Genomic DNA, 26,292 nt, shown 5'->3' on the forward strand with positions numbered 1-26,292 from the left:
CCAAAAAAAAAGTTACTATTTAAACCATAATTCTTTTTGAAGGTTTTTCATGATCTAGCTAAGTTATTGTAATTAAGAATGACAAATTGTATTGAGAAATACTGTCCGCTTTTCCAATCTGAAAATCAGGGATCTTAATTTTGTTTCTTAATCTGCCTTTTATAACTGTGGGCATTTCATTAATCCTCTTTGTGTGTCACTTCAGTTTTCATAAAAAAGGAAGAGGATATTTCATTATAACAAGAGTTGAGACTTCACTACATTTATGGAACAAGGGTTTGTGCAGCATGTGAGAGCTATTACCACTAAATAGCCTTAGAAACACTAGTGAAAATGTCAGACAGACTCCATTAGTGAGTTTTCTGTTTCAGATGTTGCTGTCTGGGGAGCATTTAAGAGCGTAAGGAAGAAAGAAGCTACTTTATTAGAGAGGATGTACCTGCTGTGAAACTGCTGAGATTTATAGCTCTCAAATATTTTTTTCTCCACAAAAGTCTGATCAGAAAGGAAAACAACTTTATAGGGTATTTCTTCCTCTTTCTCTGATGGGTTTATTATGTACATTATGGACTAAAGGTCAGTAGTGGCTTGGTTGACATGGTGAGGCATTAGGAGAGCTCACAGAGCCTACAGTTTATGTTCTGCCCCTCTATGAGGAGACTCTGTTAAGAATATTGTGGGAGAAGCAGGTATCTTCCTGAAGGCTTTCTTGAGGTTTTTTTGGTGTTTTCCTTAGAAGTTCTGGACTCTGGGAGCCTCATGAACATTTTGGCTCCAGACTATATGCAGCCTGCTGCCCTGGGTCTTGGATGATAAATTGTAGTTTGGAATTAAAAAAGCTCCATGGAAGTTTTCACATGGGAAATTATAGCAGCCATACTCCAGATATTGTAATCCTACTTTATTTCTGTATTAAATATTGCTGACTTAGGTTGGTTTGTCTGAGCTGTTCATCTTCAGTATGAGCTCTGTACTCAGTAGGGATTGGTGTAGAGTGGAAAGCATTTAAATATGAAGGGAGGGGAAATAGATGAAGCCAGTGAGAGGCAGCATGCTTATCAGAATTGGATGGTTATATTATATGGTTCTATTCCCTTCTTCCACCTACATATCTTTTTCAGTTTAGGTGCAGTTTCAGGAGAGTTATAAACATGACTTGGAAATTACTTAGAGGATCTAAATATGACAGAATAAAGATGAATAGTGTATTTATTTGGGTGTCTTTGCCAGAAGAGAGCAGTGAGGATGATACAGAAAAGGAAAAGATTCACGTTGTTGATAAAAGTTACAGGGATGGTGTTTTGGAGAACTGTACAATATTAATGGGTCTAGACACTTTAAAATTATGAACTCCCTGTATTCATGTGAATACTGTTCTGTCCTGGAGGCTGTTTGCAAAATAAATGCCACAGAGGATTAGTCCTTAATATCTAAATGCTCGTATGTTGGGTTTTTTTAATAAAAGCCCTCAGAGTAGAAAGAAGGACCATATTATAGAAGAGGAGTGCTGTCTCTAGGTGTATTGGATGTCCTTCAAGATGAGAGTAAAGAGAATCAAATAGTCAATTTTCTAAACAGACGCATAACAAATTTAACTTGTTTCAAAATTAACATTCTTATTTAAAACAAACAAACAAAAAAACCTATACCATAATGACAGTATCTTTAGAATTATTTGAATGTACTTTAACCAGAAAGGCAGGAATATTATTCAGTTATTTTAAAGCATGTCCCTGTATTTTCTCTAGTGCAAATGCAGACAGAATTTCTTCTTCCCTGTTTTTAGTTTTCTCAGGTGGTTTTAATTGAATTAACATTGCCCACTAACCAGTTAACTGAAAATAAGAAAAACTAAGAAGAATAAAGATTTGCTTGTTTTTATACATCAGTGAAACAAGACTGAGCAGCAAATACTGTCTAGAGAGGTTCACTGGATTAGCTACAGAGGATGACGGTACAGAAGCTGATTTTTATAGTGCTAAGCTTACCCTTATAACTTGTTTAATAGCACTGCTGAGACCACAAAACATTTACAGAGCATGCCCTGGGCCCTAAGGTATCCCTGCTCCACTGACTGAAGAAAGTACGTAATTTTTCACACTCATTCAATTCCTTAGGTCTTGTTTGCTCTGATTCACAAACATAAAACTATGCTGCATTCTAACCACAGTAACCAGACTCTTAGTCCAGGTTGTAAATTACCCTAGATACACCAAAAATCTATGAAAGTTTTGCTAGTAAAGTCATTAGGACTGGTTTTTCTATTATATATCTGTATGTTAACTGACAATAAAGCTTTTATGGGAAATAAAATTTCATTGACAATTAGATTAACTTGGATAAACACAAATCTGACATTCTACCTATACTATTGATGTTCATGAAGTTAATTTTTAAACACACCTAACTTAAGAAAAAATTTTTCTTGCACTCTTTTCCCCATCAAATTACCCCTAAAAGAAGTCTGGATTATTTCAGGCATGGCAAGATAAGCTTTTGAGCTTCTGGTTACTTTTGCAAAAAATACTCAGCCACCAACGTTTATTAGAACCAAGGTTTCTCTGTCTGAACTGTCTCTTGTCCTCTTGACTAGAAAACTGGGATGAAATAAGATAGATTGGGAGAAACTTGCTCTCAGACTGATTCAACTGGAAGTACCAAGACTTGTTTTAATAACTATGATTCCTCATGTTAACAAATACACAAAATAACCCAAACCAGCCCATCCTGGGCATTCCATGTATAGCCTATATCCTAAATATATTCTCTATTTTTTGATAAAAAAAGGGGAGAGTATTCTCAAACTATATTTCTACACAAGGAAAAAAAAAAAGTCTAGTAATAAAATATGTAACAGTTCCACGGAAGATGTCTCAGTAAGAATTGCATGAAACATATGTTTCTGATTGTTTTCCTGATGGTACTTGAGCCCCTCTTCTGCTGTCTCTTCATATATTCTTATTGCCCTGCTTTCAGAGGGACTTTCGGGGCTATTGGCTAAGCCAGAAACCATAAATAAATCAAGTAAAGGTCTGGACTTAGGTTGGGGTTTTGTTTTTGGTTTTTTTTGTGGGGGGGTTTTCATGTGGTTTTTTTATAAAGCAATTGGAGCTTGATTGATTCCATTTATAGCTTTCCTCTATGAGTGAGCTGCAATCAAGGATTTTTTTCATTATGTTTTTCTTCAATTTTATTCCATTTCTCTCTAAGGAGGTGAGGCACTAGCTCAGGCTTATGTAGAGAGGAACCTTAGAGTGCTTCAGATGGCACTTTTAAACTGAAGGGATTCTGGATTTTCAGAAGATAAACTGAAAAAAAAGGCTGAAACTCCATCCTCTGCATAGGCCAATTCAAACAATGTTAAGATATGAATCCAGTGAAACATCATGAGCAACTGGTGGTAGCTTGTTATATGCTACAAGTGTCACACTGGCGCTGCTGAACTCTACTTCTTAAAAGAAAAAAAAAAAAAAAAAAAATTAGAGCTGCTGAGGGAATATATCCAAAGCATTATTCTTCTGTCAGCTGTGTATGCTTTCAGAGTGAACGTATTACCAGCTTACTTCTATCTCAGTCAAACTCTGATTTTTTATTTTTTTTTTTTTCCTAACAATGCTGTCAGTCTTACAGGAGCTACAAGCTAAAACTTTTGTAACTAAAAATGTGGGGTATTTTCCTCATGCATAAGATATCACTGAGATATTGAGCTACTTATTGTCCGTGAAACCTGAAAACCGGAATAAAGGAACTGCTTCCCAGGCTAAAAATTTGCCAGGTAACTTTGTTGACTACCTTTGGCTTGCAGCCAAGAGTTAAGACAAGAGCCCTTAAAATATTTTTCATTTTGATATAGCAGCTAAACCAAGAGTAGAATCCATTCTACTCTGGGAATTATGTACTGAGCTATGAACAAAATAACTAAGTTCACTTGCTTTTTTTTTTTTTTTTTTTTCTTTTTTTGTCTTGTAAAGGTTTTTCAGCTTCCGTGGAAGTTGTATACTTTTTTGCTTTCTTATAGTTTTTTAATAAATTACAAAGAAAGAGCTTCTGTACTAAATTTATTAATAACAGTTTCTCAGAATTATTTGTTTAAAAACAAAAGGTGTCAGGATATATTATAGCTTCTGATTGATTGTCAGGCTTGTTTCTTAGCTTTAATCTTCTGCAAAAATATTAACAATATAAATCTTTAATGTTATTTTGTCTCTGCGCTAATGTAATTAATTTGTTACTGACTCTTAGCCTGGTGAAGGATGCTTATTGGAAATCACTACATTGAACAAGGATGGTATGTGTGATATGGTATTTTTTTTATTACAGCAGCATCTAGAGGCTTCATCTGAAATTATATTTCTTCTGCTAAACACTGTATGAACACACAGTGAGGCAGTACCTGCCCTACCTAGCCCTCACACCCTCTGTGCAAAAAAGTCCCCAGACAAAACAAATCACAAACACCCAAACACAGGTAAAGTGCTCAGACTAAAACACATTTTGATGGTGCATTAAATTAGAAGCAGTGCACCTAGGCCATACATTTCTTTGTTGGTGCAGGATGTCCTTCATCTGCACAGATGAGACAGCAGAGAGATTTGACAGAACACACCTAGCTGATCAATGGGATTGACTGAACTGGTTAGCATTTAGCTAACTGGAGAAGGAATTCTCCAGGAAGGAATCCCAGGCTCTCCTGGAGACTACACTGGCAGCTTCTGCTGCTCTTATGATGATTTTCCATGTAACAATTAGGAACCTGGTAATGTCTCGGAGACTTTCCAGGTAGTTCTTACAGCAGAAATGACCAGGTTGCAGCTAGCAAAAGTTCTTTCAAATAGTCCATCCAGCCTGTTCCTGCAGCTACAGAAATGTTTGTACAATGCAGTGTTTTGCACATAGTTAAGACATGAGGGTAGTAATTTGGGCATAATTTATGTTAATCAGTAGCAACAGATCATGCACATGCTGAGTGCTCGTGTAAAGCTGTGGGCCAGCAGGACTGTAAGATTTCAGCAAAACAAGTTTCCCACTGAAGGTGCTGCTGCAATATCCTTGCAAGTGAGGCTTTCATTACCATGCAGAAGACAACCATCACATTTTAGAGATCTGAATCCTAAAGCCAAAACTAATAAATTGGTTTTCTAGAACAGTCACTTTCTCTGTTCAGTGCCTCTTTCCAACAGACTCAAGTGGAGTTACAACTGGAGCATCTGTTTTTTTACGGAAGTTGTAATCACTATCCACAAACAGAAGCAAAATAAAAACCTGGGCAAGACAGCATGAAAACAAAATGTTAAATAGATCAGATCAGACCCTACAGGAACTAAAAGCATCTGGCTTTCTCTAGGTTTCTAAAGAGTAGATCACAGTGTATAGTTATAGGTAAAAGAGTACTAGTAGGTACAGAGTGTAACAATTCAACTCACAAAAATCTCAGTATGGGCAGTGAGAAGTGAAATTTTGTAAGAGTAAGATTTGAAGGATGCGATACTAGCATTTCACACTAGTATAATTACCTGATAGGTGGTTAGGATGGCATCACACAGACAACCAAGAGGCTGTTGGTAATCAGGCATATGGAATTTCCTTGTTGGTTGGGGTAATGAAAGCAATTACTTCCCAAAGTAACTTAAATTTACTCAATCAGAAAGAAAAACATATATTTATTTTATGTGGTGAGAATCAGTGTTATTCAATCAGCAATTTTTCTAATTCTGAAATTAATTTGCATTACCTGGGTTTGGTTTTCCAGTTTTATATTGCCTTGAATTGAAAAACCTAGAATAATGAACATTTAAACACAAGTAAAAAAGTGATATTCTGTAGGTTAATAAAGACTAGACAGTAATACTAGCCAATAAGTTTTGTGCTGAGAACAGATGTGACAGATCCTCAGCTGCTATCACATGTATGCAAGACTATACCTATTTTACTGACAGAGGATTTGTTCAAAAGTCCTACAAGATTAATGCCCCGAACACTTCCCTTGTTCACCTTTAGAAACCATTTAACAAATTGATTAGTTAATGACATTCACGTTTCCTAGAAAGTAGCTATCCACCAAATTTGCCACAGTCCTGATTATTCATAACTAATATCAATTAAAAATGTTTTGATTTAACCTATAGTGAAAGAAGCCCTAGAGCAATTTAGTGCTTCACCTAGATAACCCAGCATTAATCAGTGTTAATTTTTCACTCAATTCTTTTCGCACTTAGTAACAGTACTTTTACTGGTTCAAAAAAGTGTGTTCCAGATGGATGTGCGAAACACTTGATTTCTCATTTTTTTAAAATCTGATTTGATTAGCTGGGGCACACAAGACATGATTAAAAATTTATAAAGCAGCAATTAACTTTTAACAAGTCTATGTAAAATTCAGCATAAATAGCAAATTAATGATGTCAGCTACAGACTACAAAGATCTACATTATATTTTTTTTATTTATTTAAAAAGAAAAAAGCTTACTCTTTAATTATTGGTATAAGTTGAGTGCCGAGATCTTCACAGTGAAACCATTTTTCAAAGAGGACATTAGTTGTTTCTCCAACATAGTATCTGATGAAGTAAACACATTAGTAAATCCTTTCATAAACTAACTGGTAAGGCAGTTTCAGTCTTTTGAAGAAAATAGCTACTTGATGCTGTGTAAGAGTGACTTATTCTCAAGCCTCGTGTATTTTATTCTGAGGAACGGTTATTTGGGAAAGCTTTCTGTTTCTCTGATTAGGTGACTTGGTTGGTGGGGTGCTCAGACTCCTATGGAGTGCCTTGTAGTTCTGTTGATTAGTCACAGATAAGTCACCAAATTCCTTCAGCAACATTTCCAGATTTCATCCTGGAAATGATTGCTGCCATAATCTCTTGGGACCAACAATTTTCACCTTTGATGTAGTTACTGCAAAAAAAAAACCAACCTGTACCCAAATACCATTTCCAGTAACTGCATCAATGCAGGTATAAGATAAATGCTCCTATTTGAGAGAGTCAAGTTGCTGAATGCCCATGCATGGCCTGATAGGAAAACAAAGTGGCTTATGGACTTGTTTGTGAAAAATAGATGGTTTTCAGCTACACAGACCTCAGAAGTGTTTAGCTCACCCCACTGAGGAGGAATTTAGTGCTTCACTTGTGTTATTTTTTGTCTTAACAAATAAATAAATTTTGCTGAGGTCAACAGGTCAAGGTTGCTGTATGGAATCAATCTGTGCAACAGCAAATACAGAATTTACATTTGGATTTTTAAAAGACTGCAAGGACTGGCAAGGAATGATGCTCCCGTACTGTTAATCATATTGCCACTAGTTTTTAAAAGTTCCCATGTGTCTTCTAGCTGAAAGTTACTGGAATGTGTGTCTGAAGCGGAAAACAAGACTTATGTAATTATCCTGTGCATATTTGTACGTTCATGTTTTCCTTTTGTATCTATACACATATTGTCCAGAGATTTTCTAAGAGCTCTCAAGTTTTGCAAAAAGAGGGTACACTGAAGAGAGTAACAATAGCTATACCTCCAGTATGGAAAAAGCTGTGCTACCAGCACAAATTCTGAACACAGACAATGTACAGAGATAGGAGATGCTAAAATATCTTGTTTGGTAAAATCAAAGCGTCCAACAATATGACTAACATGAAACTTAGTTAGTTTTGTACTTGTTTGCCATAGAACTAAGATCAGCTAGATCATTTTTCTCATAGCACAAGACATGTAATCATTACTTAGGCTGGAACACTGGGGCAGGCTACTTATTCTTCACTTGTACAGTAATCAGCATGCTGGGGGCTCTGATTTATGACTAAGGCTTGCAGACATGATAAATAATGGAACAGTAACACAGTATTAGACCTTGAGTCAGCACACTTCAAAGTGCATTATGATTTCCTCTTGTACAGTCTTTGCTGCAGGTGGCTGGTATTGAAAAAAACTATGACAACATTAGAAGTTCTGCTTGTACATCCATTCCCCTTTCTCCCAGGAGCACACAGAGGGAATGTAGGTTCAAAGGCATGACAAGATTCCTCACTTCCAAAACTTTGAGTGTCTCTATTCATCACATCAGTGTGAAAACAAGGGCACTAAAAACCTCCAAGTGATTTATTTTCAGGCACCTGATTAGATACTTTGAATTGAGGATGAGTTAATTTCCAGCTGTAAGCCATAAGGTAGCTTTTAGTTTAGTTTCTCCTCATGACCATGCCTATATTGGAGTGCAAATCGCTAGATCAGCCTGGATCCCTAAAAAGACATTCAGCATTTCTCTCTCTGATACCATTCACAGACTTCACAGGGTAGGTTGTCTTACTTTAAGTAATGCTTACTTCACCATTTCAGTTTCTTTATTACATTAGTAATAATCCTTTTAATCTAAATTACTGGCCAACTTTTTGTAGCTCCAAATATCTTTTAAATAATATAAGTCCTCATCTTTTAAATAATGTAAGTCCTCACAATCTACAAATCTATAATGAAGGGGCAAAAAAGAGAAAAGAGCATAGGTAAACAATATTTTAAATGAAATAGACTTTTTTTTTTTTGCTTGGAATTTAATAATGCGGGCTCCTTTTCTTGAATGGTCCCTTATTTTTTTGTGTAGCCTTTTTTGTTTGAATGGAAAAGTATGTCTTTCAAGCTCTGCATCCTTGCAGTCTTCCTGCTGTGACACTACACATGCAACAATCAAAACTGCAGGTGAAAGGACACGAACAGCATTTTACAGATACCACTGCAGTTTTAAATCTTTACAAATTATATGAACAGCTGTAAACTCTGTTTGGTCAGTTATCTCTGGTTAACATCAAAACAGCTTTTGTAGATTGGCTAAAGTTACTGTTGTAGCTTGCCTTCTTAGACTTGGGAATTCTGTATGGACACAGGACAAAGCTTAGTCCTGCTCTCACTAGAATACAAAGCAAACCACTCACTTACATGAAGATGTTCTCATAAGGCAGAGGAGTGTACAATGTAGAGGTTCTAGTGGTGAGAAAAATTACTTTTGTTTCCAGCTTCCCACACCCTTGACAAGAAAGGTGCTCTTCATCTTTTTGCTTTCAGTGTTTATAAAGGAATTAATATTCTGACTGCCAGAACTGATTAAAAACATTTTTTGATTTGGGTTGCTAGAGAGCTCTGAGTTATTTTTAAAAACTTAAGTTAACAGCAGTAGGTAGTACATAAGTAGATTGCTATAACCACAACTTGCACTTAGGACACATCATTATGTTCCTTGTTTAACTAAATCAAATGCTAAATGATATCTCTGTTTATGTGTTTATAGATAGATATGTGGATAGAATAAGATTGCCAGGGTGAATCTGATAAAATATCAGGAAAGTAAAACACAGTATCGTATCGATATGAGAAATTAGCTTATATTATGAATTCTAACAGTTTAAAAGTCAACAGTTTATGAATATTATGAATTCTAACAGTCAACAGTTTATACTTCACCTTAGTCCATCAATTTCTGTTTTTAATCTTTCCCTCTCAACCACAAGACCCACAGTGTTTTCATATCTCTGAGGAGAATGAGGTATCCTGGCAGGCAGGAGGAACATCTGTCCAAAGAAATGGGAAAGCATTAGTGCCAAGGAGTCTTTGTTTTTTGCATTGCCCCTCTCCTGCCCCCCAACCTGTAAAATCCTCTGCTCCTTGCTCCACTTCTCCCCCACTTTTTGTTGATGCCGTGTTGTTCCTTTGCAGCTGCACCCACTTTGGTACCCACAGCCCTGCAAACACTGTTTCTTGCTTTCTCTGTGAATGATGACACAGTGACTGCAATCAGCACTGCCTTTGTGGCAGTCAAGTTCTCTCCTCCTGGTTTGATCATCATTGCTAGACACATTTGAAATGAAAATCTAACCAATTACTCACCTGAAATTTATAAATTTAGTGCAATTTCTGAGTAACTAAAATGGAAATAAAAAAGCAAGTTTTTTTGTCTGCTCAAGGAAATGTCTAAACTAATCAGCCACGTGTATCCTTCCAACACAGTGAGCACCTTTGATTAGATGATGAGGAGTGCTCTTCTCTCCAGAAACAATTAACAGATGTGAGGGGCTATTTACTCACACAAGTGGCAAAGTGAGTAGGCAACATGAAGTTAGGAGAAGCCTATTACTGAAGCCTGAGAATAAACCTTTTCCTAGCAGCTCTCTGTACAGGAAGTTGGCAAGCCTGTGCTCTTCATCACAATAGATGTCTTTGCCAAGGCTGGGCAGTCATTACAGTTTCACTGTCTACAAAACTGAGCTCATGACAGAGCCTCACCAGTACTAGTGTCAGTCTTTCCACCAAGGGTATTGTGGGCTCCTTTTCATTAGTGCTTCTCCTACATGCCAAGCTCTCAGCTGGGTGTGCTCCTTCAATGCAAAGTGTATTACCAGAACCTTGGTGTGGGAAAATATAGTTCTGTTTTGTCATTGAAAATGTTGTAATACTTTTAATGACGTCAAGCTATTGGGTTTTACATGTCTTCCATTTTAAAGGCTGTCCCCCCTAGACTTAATAATCCTTCCAAAGACTTGAGTGCAGTTCAAACTTGTGTCAATAACAATGAGTAGCAGTTCTAGTACATCTAACTCATAATAACACCCAGTATCTGTTCATGCTCTCAGTAAAAGCACTGCAATCTATGCTTTAGTGAGTCTACTACTATAAGCAAAAATTGGATAGATTTTATTCATAAATGGCTCTTTTAAAGCTGTCCTAATGTGATGGTCCTAATGTGATGCTGTGAGGACCAAAGTAGGCTGAAAATATATGAATTGTCTAAATTCCTAAGTTTAGGCAGTGTGTTTATTGGTGTGTGGGGGTGGGTGAACAGTAGGTACCTGGAAATGTGTAAATAAAAGACTGATCCATTTGAATTCACATGGCAGATCCCATGCAATGCAGGGGAATAAGAACTCTTCTCGGTATATTCTTGACTAATTGAATAGGTATCACAGATGCTCAGAGGGATTTTTATCTGTTATTGAAACAGTTAAATATTGAACACAGTGTATTGTACTTTCCTATTACTTAAATGAAATTTTCTATTCCCCATTCAAGCTTTTTTTTCTTTATAAATCCTGATGCCATCTCTTGCACAGCAGGGATAAATTGATTTCTAAATAATATATAAAACGTTTATTTAACATACTTATGTACAACTATGAGAGAAAAACAATCCTGTTTTACCTCCCCTTCTCGGATGACAACGTCTTTTTGTTTCCCATTTTCAATTATCTTCAAACACATATCTCCTTGAACCTGGTAAAAAAGCTGAAAAAATAAGAAAATAACATTGAGGCAGTTACTCCGAAACATTCTGTGCTTTATATTCTCTATATAAAGAATACATGTATAAATACATTCAATTTGCAATTGCAAGTATTTGCAGCTTTTTTCTAATGATAAATAACAGGCTTCTAACATCTGTTGCTTTTAAAAATGTTACAGAATACGTATTATTTCCATTCTCTTACTAACAATTAACAATCTATCCAAGATATCTGTAACTGCATATAGAGCTATTCTGTGGACCTAGTGGAATTCCACTGTACAGGTTTTACCCTTGGAATTACTTTTTGGAGGGCTCAATGTTTCGGTTCAAGCATCCATTAATTACACGACATGTAAAGCTTCATTTCAAACGTAGCAGGGTCTTCACTCAGTCAGATTAAATGTCATTTTTCCAAATAAGCTCCAACTATGCATGCATGGGGTTTTTTGGGTGTGCTTTTTCAATTTTTTAATGGAGCTTTCTCATTTGGGAAGAATTGCCCATTTGGAAGCTGTTCTGCTTTACTCTTGTGGATATCCTTGAAGCTTGGCAACAGCTGCTACTCTTCCCACTGTTATGTAGAAGGGTTACATTCAAAGTGTCTATAAGGACCTAACCACTGAACCCAAAATTCTGTCTTTGGTGACCTTTCCACAGCTGCTTTCAGGCTAAAACCAGCTCTGCTTCATGGGGGCTCTGAGGTGCTCAGGTCTAGCCTCATGTTTCATGACAGAGCTGCGCTGTGATCTGTAAGCAGGTATGTTTGACCTGAAATAATGGGCACACTTCCTCTCATTTTTATACAGTGCAGAGCAATAATACTTCCAAAAGTCACTTCTCCCGTAATTTCCATGATCTGTTTACCTCATCTAGGAACCAGATTGCTAGTGTAGCTGAAGTAGTCTGAAACATGATTCAAAATTAGAACTATAATGAAAAAATTCCTTCTTGATAGCAATTCACTACAATTTCAGCAAAATGAAAAATAAATAGGAGAAAGAAGAAACCACTGAAGTATGTAAACCCCCTGAACTGAACCTTTTAGAACATTAGAAAAGCTTAATCAATTTTTCACTCAGTATTATTTCCAAAGAGTTTTGAAATATTAATACATGTCCCCTGGAATTGAAGAAGCACTTCTGTGAACATGAGAAAGAATAAATATGCTGCCAAGGGAACAAAACAATAGGGAGAATTGAAGATACACTGGAAAAAAAGCTCATGCTGAGAGCTTTTACATGAGTGAAAAGTTCACCTAGTGCCATGGACATCACTACAGATGAATTATAACTCATGTCTAGATGACCAGAGTGCCAGGCTACTTATCCTCATTGCAGGCTATTTCCCTAGGTTCTTTTCCTGTCCTTTTCTTTGGTGTTTCTGAATGGCAGCACAGAATGTTGCAGAAGCCCTCCTTATGCTGTGCAGGGCTAACTGAGCAACCACTGTGGAAATGAAAGCCTTCAGAGGGAATATGAGCTCTCCAGTTCAGAGGTTAGGAATCCCAGTCATAAGGAAAGATTATGAGCATTAAATTATGAATTAGAAGAATTGTTTTGCAGTGGGAAAGGAGGAATGACGTGGGCTACACATTGTCAATGGAAGTGTTTTTCTGACTGAATTTGAATAGTACCTTTCACTGTAAATCATATGGTCTATTCTTCAAAACTTTTTTTTTAATTGCCTGAGTGCTTCAGTTCCATAAATCATCTGATGTAACTGTCATGAATACAAGTGGCAGTAATTACTGAATCTATGCTCTGCTTATAATATAACCTGAACTTTTTATCAAGGAAACTGTCAGCTATTTAATATCTCAGTGAGTTACAGTCCACACCCTTTTCACAGGTCAGTTTGGTAACACAGTACTGTCTTTTAGTTGGAAACTTATTTATTCTAAATACTGACTGACTTTTGCCTTTTGGGCAAATCTGATGTTTTCCTAAGTCTCTCCTGGAAAAAATATCAAGACCTGAGTGAAAAATTCTGGTGTATATGTATGCATATACACAAATATATATGCCTGTATAGATAGGATAGTAAGTCAATAGAGTTCATGCCACTTGAAAATATGAGCTTCCCCCACTGTACTGTTCTTATTGGAATAATCTAGTATCCATTCTCTGCAGCAGTACTAAACAGTGAGGAAATGTGCAATATTTCTGCTCTATTAGAATCTTATTAATGACAAGATCTCTTGTTACATAAAATGTATATATCTCTCCTTGTAGAAAAGCCTAGATTTGCATATTGCTACTGCGTAAGGGCTCACAATTGGGCATGCAATTGTCTTCTGGGTGAAAAATGTGTCTCAAGGAAGAAACAAAGGTTGTTTACCAGTCTTTTTATCCTTGTTACTAAACGTGCTTTTTCGTTTATTATTAGATCTTCTTCCTTTCTTCATTTTCCAGACTTTTGCTTTTTGTTTAGTTCTCTGCCTACTATGTGGCATCTTCTCATTATGCTGACATTAAAAGCACCTCCTTACCTCTAGAAGTTATGAGCCACCTAGAAGTGCTCCTTTACTCCAAGTGCAACGTTATTTCATAACATAAAATTATTGCTCTATGCGATCATTAATACTGCAGATATACCTACGAAACTTAACTGAAAACACCTTAAGACTGAGAGGTTTATTTTGGATTTTTTAAATTAATTTAATTTTCCTTAAATTTTCTTACTGTAGGGGAAATACATCCTCCTTCCTTAGTCTGCTTTAACCTTTTTGATCATGCTTCAAACCTGATAGCATTGTGCCTGCAGGGGAAGGCAGCAAGACCAGTGCTGAATCACTCTCAAGTCTGTACAGGAATATTTCATTCAATTATGAATACCCATAGAAGAAATTATGCTGCATTTCTGGAGACAAGAGGAGGAGATGCACAGAAGTAGGAATTCACTGTTTCCATCAGTGGCAGCACTGCTGAAGCTGCTTATCTTGATAGGAATTAATTTCAACAGGGTAGTAGAACATGTGGATACTACCTTAAAAAGAGCAACTAACAACTTGACCATATTAACATGGTGAGAATTGCTCCTTCATCCTAGCAGAGTAAACAAAGAAGCATGTAGTAGGGGAAGAATACAGTATTTATACCTGGTCTGTATTGACTAACTAAAAAACCCACAGGTCTATTTTATTTTATATGCAGCAGTGTATGTAATTTAATTTAGATCCACCTTTAATATCAAACTCTGCCTAGACACAGGAACCCAGAGGTCCATGAGGGCTTTTATAGCTGACAGCTTATTCACAGACCTCTAAAGAGACCTGCAATTAGGAGGATACTTTGAGTTCTGACTGCTTCTAAAAGTGGAATTTGGGATTGCTCAGCCACTTCTGGGATTAGGCTCTGGCTTGGCATATCCTGGCTTGTATTGCTTGTCATATGGCTAAGTACTAAATTAATTTGCAGAGCAAGTCAAATTCTGATGTGGGAGTAGAGCCTGGGTGTTCTCCAGACTTCAGTGGTGACTGATCTATTTGAGCACAGAAAAACAATTTTCTTCCTTTCTCATCACAAGGGTTTTTCAGCCATCAGAAGTCTGGAAGACAAATAGATGAGGAAGGTAGATAAAACTGTGTTGAGGGGGTTCTGGTGGGGTTTGGTTTTTTATTTCCCTCTGCTTATTTGCATGTCATCTGTGAAACCAGAATAATAGCCAAAACTCATCCCAAAAATCTTACATAGCAAACTTATTTCTGATGACACAATCTCCTTCTGATGCAAAAGGATCATCATTTATACTACATTTTAATAGGAGCTTTCTTTCTTATTAAAATATTCCAAGAGTCTTTGCAAGAGAAATGTGGGGTTTTTTAAACGTAAAGAAGTAAAAATCTTTCCTTTGCTACATTGTGACTCATGTTCTCAGATTTACTTGGGATATATGCACCACAAAACAACCTATGGGAATGCTCACCTAGCCGCACTTTCCCCTTGTTTTCAGATTATCCTTACAAAATGCAATGGGAGAAGTGATCTGATAAGGAAGAGTCTCAAAAGCATGCTGACTAGAGAGCAACATACACTAGAGGGGTCAGGCTTCATTTAAATAAATAATTTGTCAGAAATTGGAGCCAAGTCTTGTGGTATCTGTGTGAGGGAGAAAAAGAGAAATCAAAACTCAGGTTAGAAAACTCAGATGAGTTGCGGCAGATGTGACCACAAACCAATATCATGTTTCTGAGCATGATGTTATATCTCAGTCAGACCATGTAAATGTGCTAGAAGAACCTGAAGAGATTCACCATGATGGAAGGAGAGGGAACTTCTGCTCTGAGAGGTCTCTTTAGGACTGCACTGTAAGGGCTTTGGTCTGTGGGGCTGTGCCAATGGTGGCTCTGTCCATCAGAAACAACTTAGATGCTGAGAGCAGAAACTTAGGGTAAAATACAGCATAATGAGAAGTGGGACTTCTAAACCCAAATGCGGTTTGTGCCAATGTAAATGTGTTGCAGGTGGTAGATGAAAGGCTGATTTGAACTTCTCTAAATGGAACTGCACAGTTTTATATAGACTCAACATCAGAATGTAAATTGTTAAGAAATCAAAGTCAGCTAAATCCAACTCAGCTGAGATTCATTGCATATAAGGGATGGACTGAGGTGGGTAAAGAGACTGCAGCCAAACTACTTTTGTTATCCTAGACTTAGCTGTTAGCATATCTCACTTTCCCCCAAAGCAGCCCACACAAAGCAGTAAATAAATGTTGAAATTCTTTTACTAGAGCTAGGCTTTGTTATGATCGTGGGGTTTCTCTGTCATTAACTTTCTCCAAAATATATAGTCCCCTTGATTTTTCACTTACTTCTTTGGAAGAAGGGCTTTTTTTTTTTCCTACCATCAGGCTTTACAGGTAAGTAAAAATGCAGTAAATACACCATGAAGCCTATAGGCCATGTTAACACTGAAACTCTTCTCATCACAAATGCTATGCTATGATGAAAAATTCAAGACAGAGGTATGTTGAGGACTGTTCCCTGGTACCTGCTACCCCATAGCTGTGAGGGGCTGAGCACAAGAGGACATAGCCTCAAGTTGTGCCAGGGAAGGCTCAGATTGGACAGCAGGAAGAATTTCTTCATGGAAAGGGTTGTCAGGCATTGAAATGGCTGCCTGGGGAGGTGCTGGAATCACCATTCATGGAGGTGTTCAGACACAACTGGATGTGGTGCTTAGTGCCATAGTCTACATGACAAGGTGGTGTTCAGTCAAAGGTTGGACTTGATCTTGGAAGTGTTTTCCAACCTTAGTGATTCTGCGATTCTGTGATCACGTCAGGGCTGCCACAGAAACTTTCAGTGGCCTCATCAACTTGACTACACAAGAATTCTATTTACTAGTCCATGTAACCCAAAACTCTCTTGACAAATGAGGCACATAGGAATAACAATTCATTTGAAACCCTCACAGAACTCACTGTGTAGCACAAACACTTTCTAGAAACTTGTCAGCATTAGCTGTATAGGTGCATTCTCTTCTTAGCCATGTTCCAACAGCAGATGCCTTTCTCAAAGCAATTGAGTTTCATTTTGAAGGAGTCTGATTTAGAGGCAGAGAATGTCTGAGTAGACGTTTGGTGAGTCTCTCTGTGTTCTGACGGAGAAAGGAGCAAAAGGGAACTTTATAAATAAGATAAAGAATTAGTATGCCCTCATGGTAAAGTCCAGCCAAGGACTGTGAATGGTTTCTCTCTTGTAAGGAGCACCTTGATTTTGATCTTTATAAAACCTGTCCAGTGGAAAACAATATCTTGGGTATGAGACACTTTCTGTGCAGAAACGTGGCAAAGAAGTAGTGCACAGAAATTTTAGAAGGCAGTGAAGCAGTACAGAGAAGGAAGAAAATATAAGAGTTACTTATTTAGGAAATGCCTGCTTGTTGAGAGGAAGAAAAAAATTGTGATAGACTAGCTGTCATTTTAGCCTAAATGGCTGTTCAGGAGACAATTCTAAAAGCCTTTGAAGTGAGTCTAAATCAAGCCTCAATTTTTTTACCTAATTAGCCAGCCAGAGCTAATCTTCCTGATACACCTGCACTTTCATGGCACCAGCAGAGAGCAGCTCCAGAGCATGAAGATGCTCCTCAGCCCTTATCTCTGTGTGCCAACCCTTTGCTGCTGTGAACTGCAGGCTTTCAAGTGCAAGTCGTGCCCCAGGACACCATAAACTGTGTGATAACAGGCACAAGATAGCGAGTGGACAGATATAAACAATCCTAAATTTAACTTTCTCTCCAAACCAACACCTCTTTGCTATGAGAATACTCATAGTAGAACAGCATCAGCTAAATTTGCCTGAAGGGTTTGTGGGTTTTTGCATTCGTGATTTGGCCTGCTGACAGTACGTCTATATAGTCTGTCTTCAAATTATCACCCAGAACTATAAATTACCCTTTTCAGACAAAAAGTGAGCTGAACATGGCTTTGAATGGTGTTTTTTTAATCTCAAATCTAATTTAGGAATATGACCTTTTGCTAGGATACTCTCTATCTCACAATTCTTCCCTAATGAGAAACATGGTTCTAAGTTAGATCACAGGAAGGTGCAAATCTGTCTGATAAAAAGCTATGGTAAAATGCAATGAATAACTATAATGTACCTCAATCAAACTGAACAAAATTAGCCCATATGTTAAACTGCTATATAACTGATAATACTTCTGATGTGTGTATTGCCGATTTTCCTCTGCAACAGGAATGTTATTTTTCCATTTTTTGTGGCCGACAAATTGTGGGAAGTTTACTATGTAAATGAGCATGTATCGATACCTAAAAAATCTTGTTGAATTAGCAATAATATCTCAGTATGCAACAGTAAATTAAAACTTATTCCTTTATTGATATGGTTAAATTTCTATATTGTTGAGAAGGCATATAAAGAGTTTATTAAAGGGTAGGCCAAGTTATTAAGTTTTTTTCAAATATAGGAACATCTTGCAACAACAGAAAAAAAAAAAAGATAAATTAAATTAGCCTTACTTTCCTTTTAAGGGAAGGGAAGGCAGAGATAAACAAACAAAAACCAACCAACTAAAAAAAAACCCAAAAACAAACAAAAAACCCACCAGCCCAAGAATGGGTTGGGTACCAAGGACAATTCAGTATGAACTGGGAGATGCAGGAAGAGGTAAGAACACAAACAATAGGTAAAAAAAAAAAAAATATTGTAATGCAAACTGTTATACAAATTAAACTTCAGCTCAGTATTGCCTGTTCCTCTCCTAGTGTATAGTTCACATGTATCCAGAGTAAGAAAGTAAATTTATTGTATAAAACCAAAAAGGCTAAGTTAGAAGAAAAAGCTGGCACATGATGGACATGCCTATGCCCAGAGCCACAGGTGGGCTGGGAGGTGGTGGTGCCAATCCAACACAGGCAGGAGTCACACAGGGATAACTCAACATCTGCTCTTTCAGAGCCATGTACATGTAAGGACTGCACATACCTGCACAGCACTTCTAGAACAGCAAATCAGTGCAGGCTCTTGTGAAATGCTGGGCTTGGTTTGGGGAAAATGATTCAATGATAAGTAAATGAATTTTTCTTTCTCTTTGAAAGGATTTATTGAAACTTGACTCACTTCTGCTGTGAACTATGTAGAAGCCTAGGCTTGGGTTTCTGAAGGTACTTAAAATTAGGTCACCTAATTTCATTGGAATTACATGAAATTAAATTGTTCCACCGGGCAAATCTTCTCCATCCTAACACCCTTACTCCCAGGCCGCTAGTAGCCAATTTCCCTTAGAGTTCTTTCAGAGCCTGTTGTGAACTCAGAGAAGTCCCAGGCCAAGCAAGCAATTCCAAGAAAAAGACAGCAAACAAAGTAGGTGTCAGTTGTTACAATTTTATTAGCTTTTTACTCTTTCTTCCTCTGCTGCATTTGGCACAATGGCAACTTACAACTCAAAGCAGTGGAATGGCTTTGAGCAAAGGGGAATTATTTGAAAAATAAACTTTTCAAACCCGAATGAAAGCTGAAAGGCAGATAATTTTCACAAAGCCCAGAAAAAAAGTAATTTCTAGTGAATTAAAATGTTTTTGATTTTTGAATGTCAAAGTTGCTTTTGAAATATAGATCAATCTTCTTTAAAAATATCACTACCTTTCCAAAGTTTTGTTCCAAAATGTTGAAATGAGATATTTTGATGTGTCAGAACACTTTCTCTAGTTTCCTGTTGGAAATGAATTACAGCAAAACTGATCTGATCTCTTGTGCTTGTTTCAAACAAAATGCACAGATGGTGTATGGTTCTGGTGAATTATTCTGTTTAAGCCTATGAATAGATCTAATAAATACAACATCACTGAGCCTGGCACTGCTATTCTGTAGCTGTAGCTTCAAAAGTAGCTGCATTTAATCATTATAGATCAATTAAATCAGAAAAATATAAACAACCTATAGGTTACCTCTTCTCCTTCTTCAATATGATAATCCTTTCTTTCATTTGGCCCTCCAACGAACATCACATTTAATTGATAGCGATGCCTAGAAAAAAAAGTGACATTGTAAAGCTACCTCTATTCATGATATTCTTTATTCCATTTATTTTTAAAAATTCTATTAGGACAGTGAGTCAATGAAGCAATGTTGAGTGAAAAGCAACATCCAGAACAAGAGCTCAAAAGACCTTGGATGCATCTCTCTGCTCTGGCACTGTCCTGTTCGGTGACCTGAGGCCAACTACCTCCCTCCTGGTGTTTCAATGCCTCCAGCTATGGAAAGGGGACAACAATAGCTGCCAACTGTGGAAAGAGCTTTGAATTGTAAAGATAAAGAATGTTACGTAAAAGACAGGAACTAGGAAAATGGCTCTTCCACCTGAGCAGATTATGTAAAGGTAAAACTCTTAAAAGTTAAAAACACACTTTTTTCCCCCACATTGGTACAATTACCAGAGATACTGATGGCAGGAATTGCCAGATAATTTCTGTTCAATTTTCCTTGTTTTTCCAAGCCAGAACAACATTACAGTGGTTTCACTGTGGTTGCAGCTATTTCAGAAAAGGAGATTGCAGGCAGTTTCTTAGCTCTACCCCTCATAAGGGACCCCAATGAGCATTTCTCTCAGCTTTCACAAAGAATAGCTATCACCCCAATTGCCTATCAGCCCATTTACATGGATAAAAAGGTAAGGTAGCAGGTTTTCCTTGCTAAAAAATAACCCTGAGAATCAGGCCTGTTAGGTGTGAATCAAAATTTGTTCTTATGCTGTTTGACGTGTGAATCATTTGCAATGAGGAGGTTCTGGGCAGTAACACAGAACCAGCAGGGCCACACTGCCCTGCAACACAGGAAACAACAACAATGTGTCCCCGGGTCAGCACCTTGTAAGCCTTAGTTGAGAGAAGCTCTTCTGAGTGGTTGCACATGCATATTCAATCTGCTGCCATTTTAATTTTTTCTTTAAAGGGTATTTAAATGCTAATGAACAACACAGTGGGGACTAGTAAAGCAGACATAACAAGTAACAGTGACAAATTAGTTGGCCAAATAAAACTAAAGAATTAAAATTGACTGTTTTCTCCATAGGAAGCTGTATATATTACAGCACTGGGCTTCATATCTGTATCTTGAAATCAGGAACCAAAATCTGAATTGTTTGTACCATGCAGATTAAATATTCATTTTCAACAGCACACTGCAATGTTTTGGTATTAATGAACATTTCTACTGTAGAAGGGCAGGATGACCCAAACAGTAGAAATACAGCTAATAATTAAGGAAATAAATGAAAATCAACCCAGAAGAATAAAATAAGAGAAAGGCAGTCTGTGGGTATTTTGCAGTCTACTGTTAAGATGAGTTGATTTTTTTTTAAATATAAATCCATCCAGTTCTAAGTTCATTAAGTAAAAGTGAAAATACTGCTTAAAAACAATTACCACTTAACTCCTTTGTTTGGTAAATTTACAATTAATTCTGTTATCCCATAGATTTACCTGGGCTTTATATAATAAATAGGCTATGGATTAATGATTCCAATCATTACCAATATATACTGATACCACCAAAAGATTCCACCTATGAAATATGAGCAGGTACTCCAATAGGTAAGTTTGTTCATCTTGTTAAATAATACAGTATAATACAATAATATTCTCGTTAATATAGTTGCATTAAGAAGAAATATCGTAACAAGGAACTCTTCTTACCCACACCAAGGAAACAGTACCAACAGGTAAACTTTTAAAAACATTATAAGACTATAAAGAATCAGATAATCCATAACCACAATTAGGTATCCTTTTTGTAAGCATCATATTCTGAACTCAGAAGAGTTTTAATAGTATCTGTAAAAATCAGCTACATGAAGGGATTTGATTTTGCACTAATTGCTTGTTGCTGAGGTTAAAATCATTTAAACTTGCAAGATAGTGTCATTAAAAAATATCAGAACTGCAATTTAATTAGATGCATCCTCTTCTTACCTTTGGTAAAACTATGAATGGGCATTAATTCAGGAACTGAGGTTTTATTTCAGAATCCCAAATAGATATTTAAACATTTTGATCCTCTCATTTGAGAGGAACACAATGCAATAAAAGCCTGAAAGCTGCAATAACTTTAGACACTGAAAGTCCTACTGATTTGCTGTGAGACCTAGTTTTTAACTGTTATTTCTCTTTAAACAAAGGTTTTAAGTTACTTAAACGTTTTGAGGTGGTTGCCTTCCAGTGAGGCAGTAGGAGGCAGTGAGAAGATTGCCTTATACATCACTACTCAGCAAAAAGGATCAAGCCTTTGAAAAAAAAGTAGGAAATCTATTAGTTGCTTCTTGGAAAATCACCTAAAACCTTTTGGAAAATGCTGAAAGCATTTAGGTAGCACGAGGAGCAGGCGGTAAGAGACTCAGAATCCATGCAGTAGTTGGTTTTCTTCTCCTTCCACAGAGCCTAAAGACATGTTGGAAAAATGTATATATATTTTTTAAACTATGCAATTTTTATCACAAAAAATGTTTCTTGTTTCACTGTAGCTTCTTAAAATGTTAATGGGAAGATCTGTGATAGATGTCACATTCCAGATTTACTCAAGGTTTACACAGAACTGCTGGTAAGCAGTACAGAACAGTGCAGTAATAACAACAAGGGTTCATCCTACTGATGAGGAAAGAAACATATGAATATTATATATAAGTAAAATACTGAAACTTTACCATTATCATTAGTAAACTTCAGAAATTAATATGCTTTGCAAAATGCTTCCTAAATCCATTTTGAAAATGAAAGAAATGTGAACACTCATAACAAGACGATATGTTCCTCATTCTCTCCCATTGTGAAACTATTGTAGTGATTCAAGTTTCAGAATTTTTTGGTTCAGGATGTACTCTTTACCCTTTCTTTGTCTCATAACCATAGCTTTGAAAAGTAACCCTTGAACCCGTGAATGGAAATTAATATCACTGATACATTACTGCCCGTTCAGCTTTTCATTAGAGATAGTACTTAAGGGTAGGGCGTGAGGCTTTTTTAACAATTGTAATTATTAAAACTAAAGGATTCAGTTTAAAAAAAGATTTTTTTAAAATTAAAATTAAGAAAATTCTTTTAAATTTCTTTATAAAACCTGGGTCTATATCACTCCTTAGAGAGAATACTTTCTAATGAAAGATTTCTGTATACAGAGTTTTAGATAAAACACTTTGTCCTCAGCTTCACTGACAAAAGAAATTCTTTATAATGTTTTGACTAGAAGGTGCCACCTGTTGGATAACTTACATTGGAATTTGTTCACAAGCTTTGACACAGAGAATATGCACGGTGTACTTTCAATGGCATAATGCCCACACTTTTTTTCTTGTATTAGTTGTCTCATTCAGAGTAGAGTTAATAGCTGTAAACTGCCTCTTCAGCCTCCCCACCCTCCTGCCTTGATGGCTCTGGAAATGCCCTGGAAACCTGCTCCTCTGCTGCCCCTGCCCTTCTTTTCCCCTTGCTTTTCAGTGATATATCCTTCTGGTTTTGACTGCTCCTGCAGCTTTGGCTCCTCTGTGATGCTGGAATGAGTCTCAGAAGCTCTAGCAGCTACTTCAGGTTGTAATTTTGTTTTGCTTGTGCATGTGATGCCTTCTCCTCTGATTTCCAGGAGTTTGTTGTCACAGAGCCTGACACAAATTCTCTTAACTCAGTCTCACTGCCTACAAGAGGTTTTGAGACAAGTATCTTGTATTCAAGTTGATCTTTGCAGCTTCTGATGAGTTATTGCAAAACAGATTTCACTCACTTTCTGTTCTTTGGAACAGCACTCTGGCCACAGTCTGAGAGAAACTACACTTCCTTATTAAGCTTTACCATGCATTGTTGCAGCTTCCTCTTATGGCCAAATATAGGCATATTCGTATATCTAATAACTTGGTGAAAAAAAATCATTTACTTACATAAGCTTATTGCAAACAGGTGGCAAAAAGGCAGATTTGTTTTCTTCTATCCATTTTCTTACATTTACAAGAAGCTCCATGGTCCACCTGCTATGAACCTTTTTCCCTGAGACACTAGAATCTGCAGAATGCTTTTTCTGTGAGCAAGCTTCCTGTGACTCCAACCCCAGTGCGCAGGGGATTGGCTGGTACAAGAGGTGTCTTCAGACTGCACTGTCAAAGGGGGCAGGTCCATCAGCCAAAGGTTACTTTGTAGAGTGTACTAATGCTCCAGCAGCTTGGCTAATAATTGACACGTGTTTTTAAAATACATATTTTCATTGAAGACTGGGTTTTGCCCACAGGGGGTTTCTTAATTCTCTTTACTGCATCAGCTGGAGTGAGCTGGAGAGTACACTACCTTTCTACAAAAATGGCCTTGTTACCCACAGTCAGGAAAATGGGCAAGGCTGGGGCATTCACCCCTTTCAAGTCTAATACAGAAATCTCCCTTCAACATTCTTAGGCTGAATGTTTGGGATATGTGTATTTGTTTGAAAATACTGGATCTTCTGCTGAATAGCCAAAATGCAGATGGTCTCCTGCTTTTGTAAGACCAAGAGCAGCTGTCTGTAAACGCTCATTTTAATTTGATCCGTTCTGCCAGTGTTACAGCAGGACTTGTGGGAGAGCTGACCCTGATTCTGTGATGCCCTTTGGAAAAGTGCAGCATAATGCCATCAAATTGTCAGGCAAACAAGAGACTGAGAAGAACCAGACTTTCCAGATCTCTAACAGTCTTTACTCCCTCACTAGTTTCTGTTCAACATCTACAGCATTGCTACAGGACTGTTCACTCAGTTCCCTGCCACCCTCAATTTTTTAAATAAAGAAATGTCTGAACATTTTTTCGGACTCCAAACACATGAAATGGATGGATAAACAAAAAATCCCAAGACATTACAATGTCTTAGCACTTTGGTCTTGACATATCTTAGTCTGCCACTCATATCTACACTGTGCGTAGTGGGTGAATGGGAATAGGTACAAGGTGATAAAATGATCTGGTTCAAAGTGAGTGGTACATTCTCCATGGCTTGTATATATGAGCAGTGCAGCTACGGGACTGAAGACTCAGCAGGATGAAGGGTACAAAACTGGGAGTTCTTTAATGTGTACTGTTGTCATTTTCCACCAGAAGAAAGTAATGGAGTGAGTTTGAACAAATACTGTGCGTTTATCAAGTATGTGCAAGGGTGACTCTGTTTTACCTTCATCTGTATCACTTCTTTGCAGTTTAGTTTAAACTCATTATGTAATTTATAAAACAGAAAAAAAAATCCATTTATTTTGGGATTAAAAAATCCACATGTGGATTACAGTTCCGCTGTATTAATATGATCACAATGGGACAAGAAGTAATTTCCTCTGAAATTAACCCAAAGTAGTTACTATTTCATTCAATTATAAAACACCACCACCCCACTATTTATTTTGTACATGAAATGAGACACCACCATACAGCAAATTCATAAAGCCTATTTTTGGAAGGACTTACAGACAATTACATTTTGGTACTTTTTGTTCTGCAGGCTGCTGACATAATACTTAGCTGTGAAGGAAAGAGAGCTTCTATTTAAAATGCACTTTCACTTAGGGGATTATGACCCAGACTGGCAGGACTGGAGAAATGAAGACACTCTGGTTAATGACCTCGGTTTTGTAAAGCTCTACCTCATCATTAGTAACTTGTATCACAGAGCAGGACTCCATTTGTTGGGCATGAAAGCCAAGATATTGTACAAAGTCACAGCAGGGAAAAACACAGATCCTGGAATTGATTGAGCCAATCCCTGTTCACTGCAGTATTAAAGTGCCAGTTTTAACTGCAGGGCTCTTGTCCACAACCACGACTCTAATCCCTAGTCTCCACTTTTTCCCACCAGGTAGAATACAAGGTACTATTACCTGCAGAGAAAACTTTCTCAGTTGCAGGCTCATAAATCCATTTTGTGGCTGGAGTGAGGTATGAAAACCTGATAGTTAGACCTGCTCAGGGAGGAAAAAAAGTTCACTTACAAAATTCATTATTAATATGAGGCTGAGGCTATTATCACAGGGTAGCATTTTCTGCAAACTTCAGAAAATCAGTAGGTTTTGAAAAATGAAGTTAATTGCCTCTTCATGAATATAATGGTGGTGCTAAGGAATTATCTGCATGGTGTGAAAGGCTATGAACTCCATTTCTGTGCAAGTTTATTGAGGAAAAGAAAAGAACCAGTGTTGCAGTCTCTGTGAAACCCAAGTAAGTAAGTACATGTCATACACCTCATGAACTGATTGGTGTCTGGATTTTACTCACTAGTTCGCTTCACGATAGCTCTTCACATCCATCAGAGCCTGTTCCAGCACCTGGGGTTTCTGCTCTCCCTTTTGGCTCTGATTCTTCCCTTTATGCAAAGGTAAGGACTCGATTTGTAACCTTTTGCTGCCAGAGAAGTGCAAGAATACTGAAGCACAAAACTGCTCTATGAAAATAACTAATTTTTTGCATTGAGGTTACAGGAAAAAAGTGTTAGCAGAAAAAACTGCATTTAGGACAACACTTACTTTATTCTTCTACTTTCCTCAATCACCAGACTTATTAGAAACTTAAATTTACAAG

General features: G+C 37.1%; 1 protein-coding gene across 3 annotated transcripts in view; it reads right to left on the reverse strand.

Moving 5' to 3' along the window:
* HAAO (3-hydroxyanthranilate 3,4-dioxygenase) overlaps positions 1 to 26,085 on the reverse strand; it is a 35,866-nt gene extending 9,781 nt beyond the window's left edge. Inside the window, exons 1-6 of one of the 3 annotated variants that reach the window (XM_085054959.1) lie at positions 25,990 to 26,085; positions 19,675 to 19,753; positions 11,178 to 11,261; positions 9,447 to 9,553; positions 6,467 to 6,556; positions 5,732 to 5,775 (exon numbers count right to left, since the gene is read on the reverse strand). In XM_085054959.1, the coding sequence (XP_084911085.1) occupies positions 5,732 to 5,775; positions 6,467 to 6,556; positions 9,447 to 9,553; positions 11,178 to 11,261; positions 19,675 to 19,731 (382 nt within the window). In that variant the 5' untranslated portion in view covers positions 19,732 to 19,753; positions 25,990 to 26,085. Of the gene's footprint in view, positions 1 to 5,731; positions 5,776 to 6,466; positions 6,557 to 9,446; positions 9,554 to 11,177; positions 11,262 to 19,674; positions 19,754 to 23,140; positions 23,391 to 23,648; positions 23,854 to 25,989 lie in introns of those variants that run through there. The other 2 variants (XM_085054958.1, XM_085054960.1) reach the window with 2 other exon arrangements.
* Positions 26,086 to 26,292: the final 207 nt, after the last annotated feature.

Source organism: Lichenostomus cassidix, chromosome 3, assembly GCF_008360975.1.
Source record: "Lichenostomus cassidix isolate B80296 chromosome 3, HeHo_3.0, whole genome shotgun sequence".
Taxonomy (NCBI): domain Eukaryota; kingdom Metazoa; phylum Chordata; class Aves; order Passeriformes; family Meliphagidae; genus Lichenostomus; species Lichenostomus cassidix.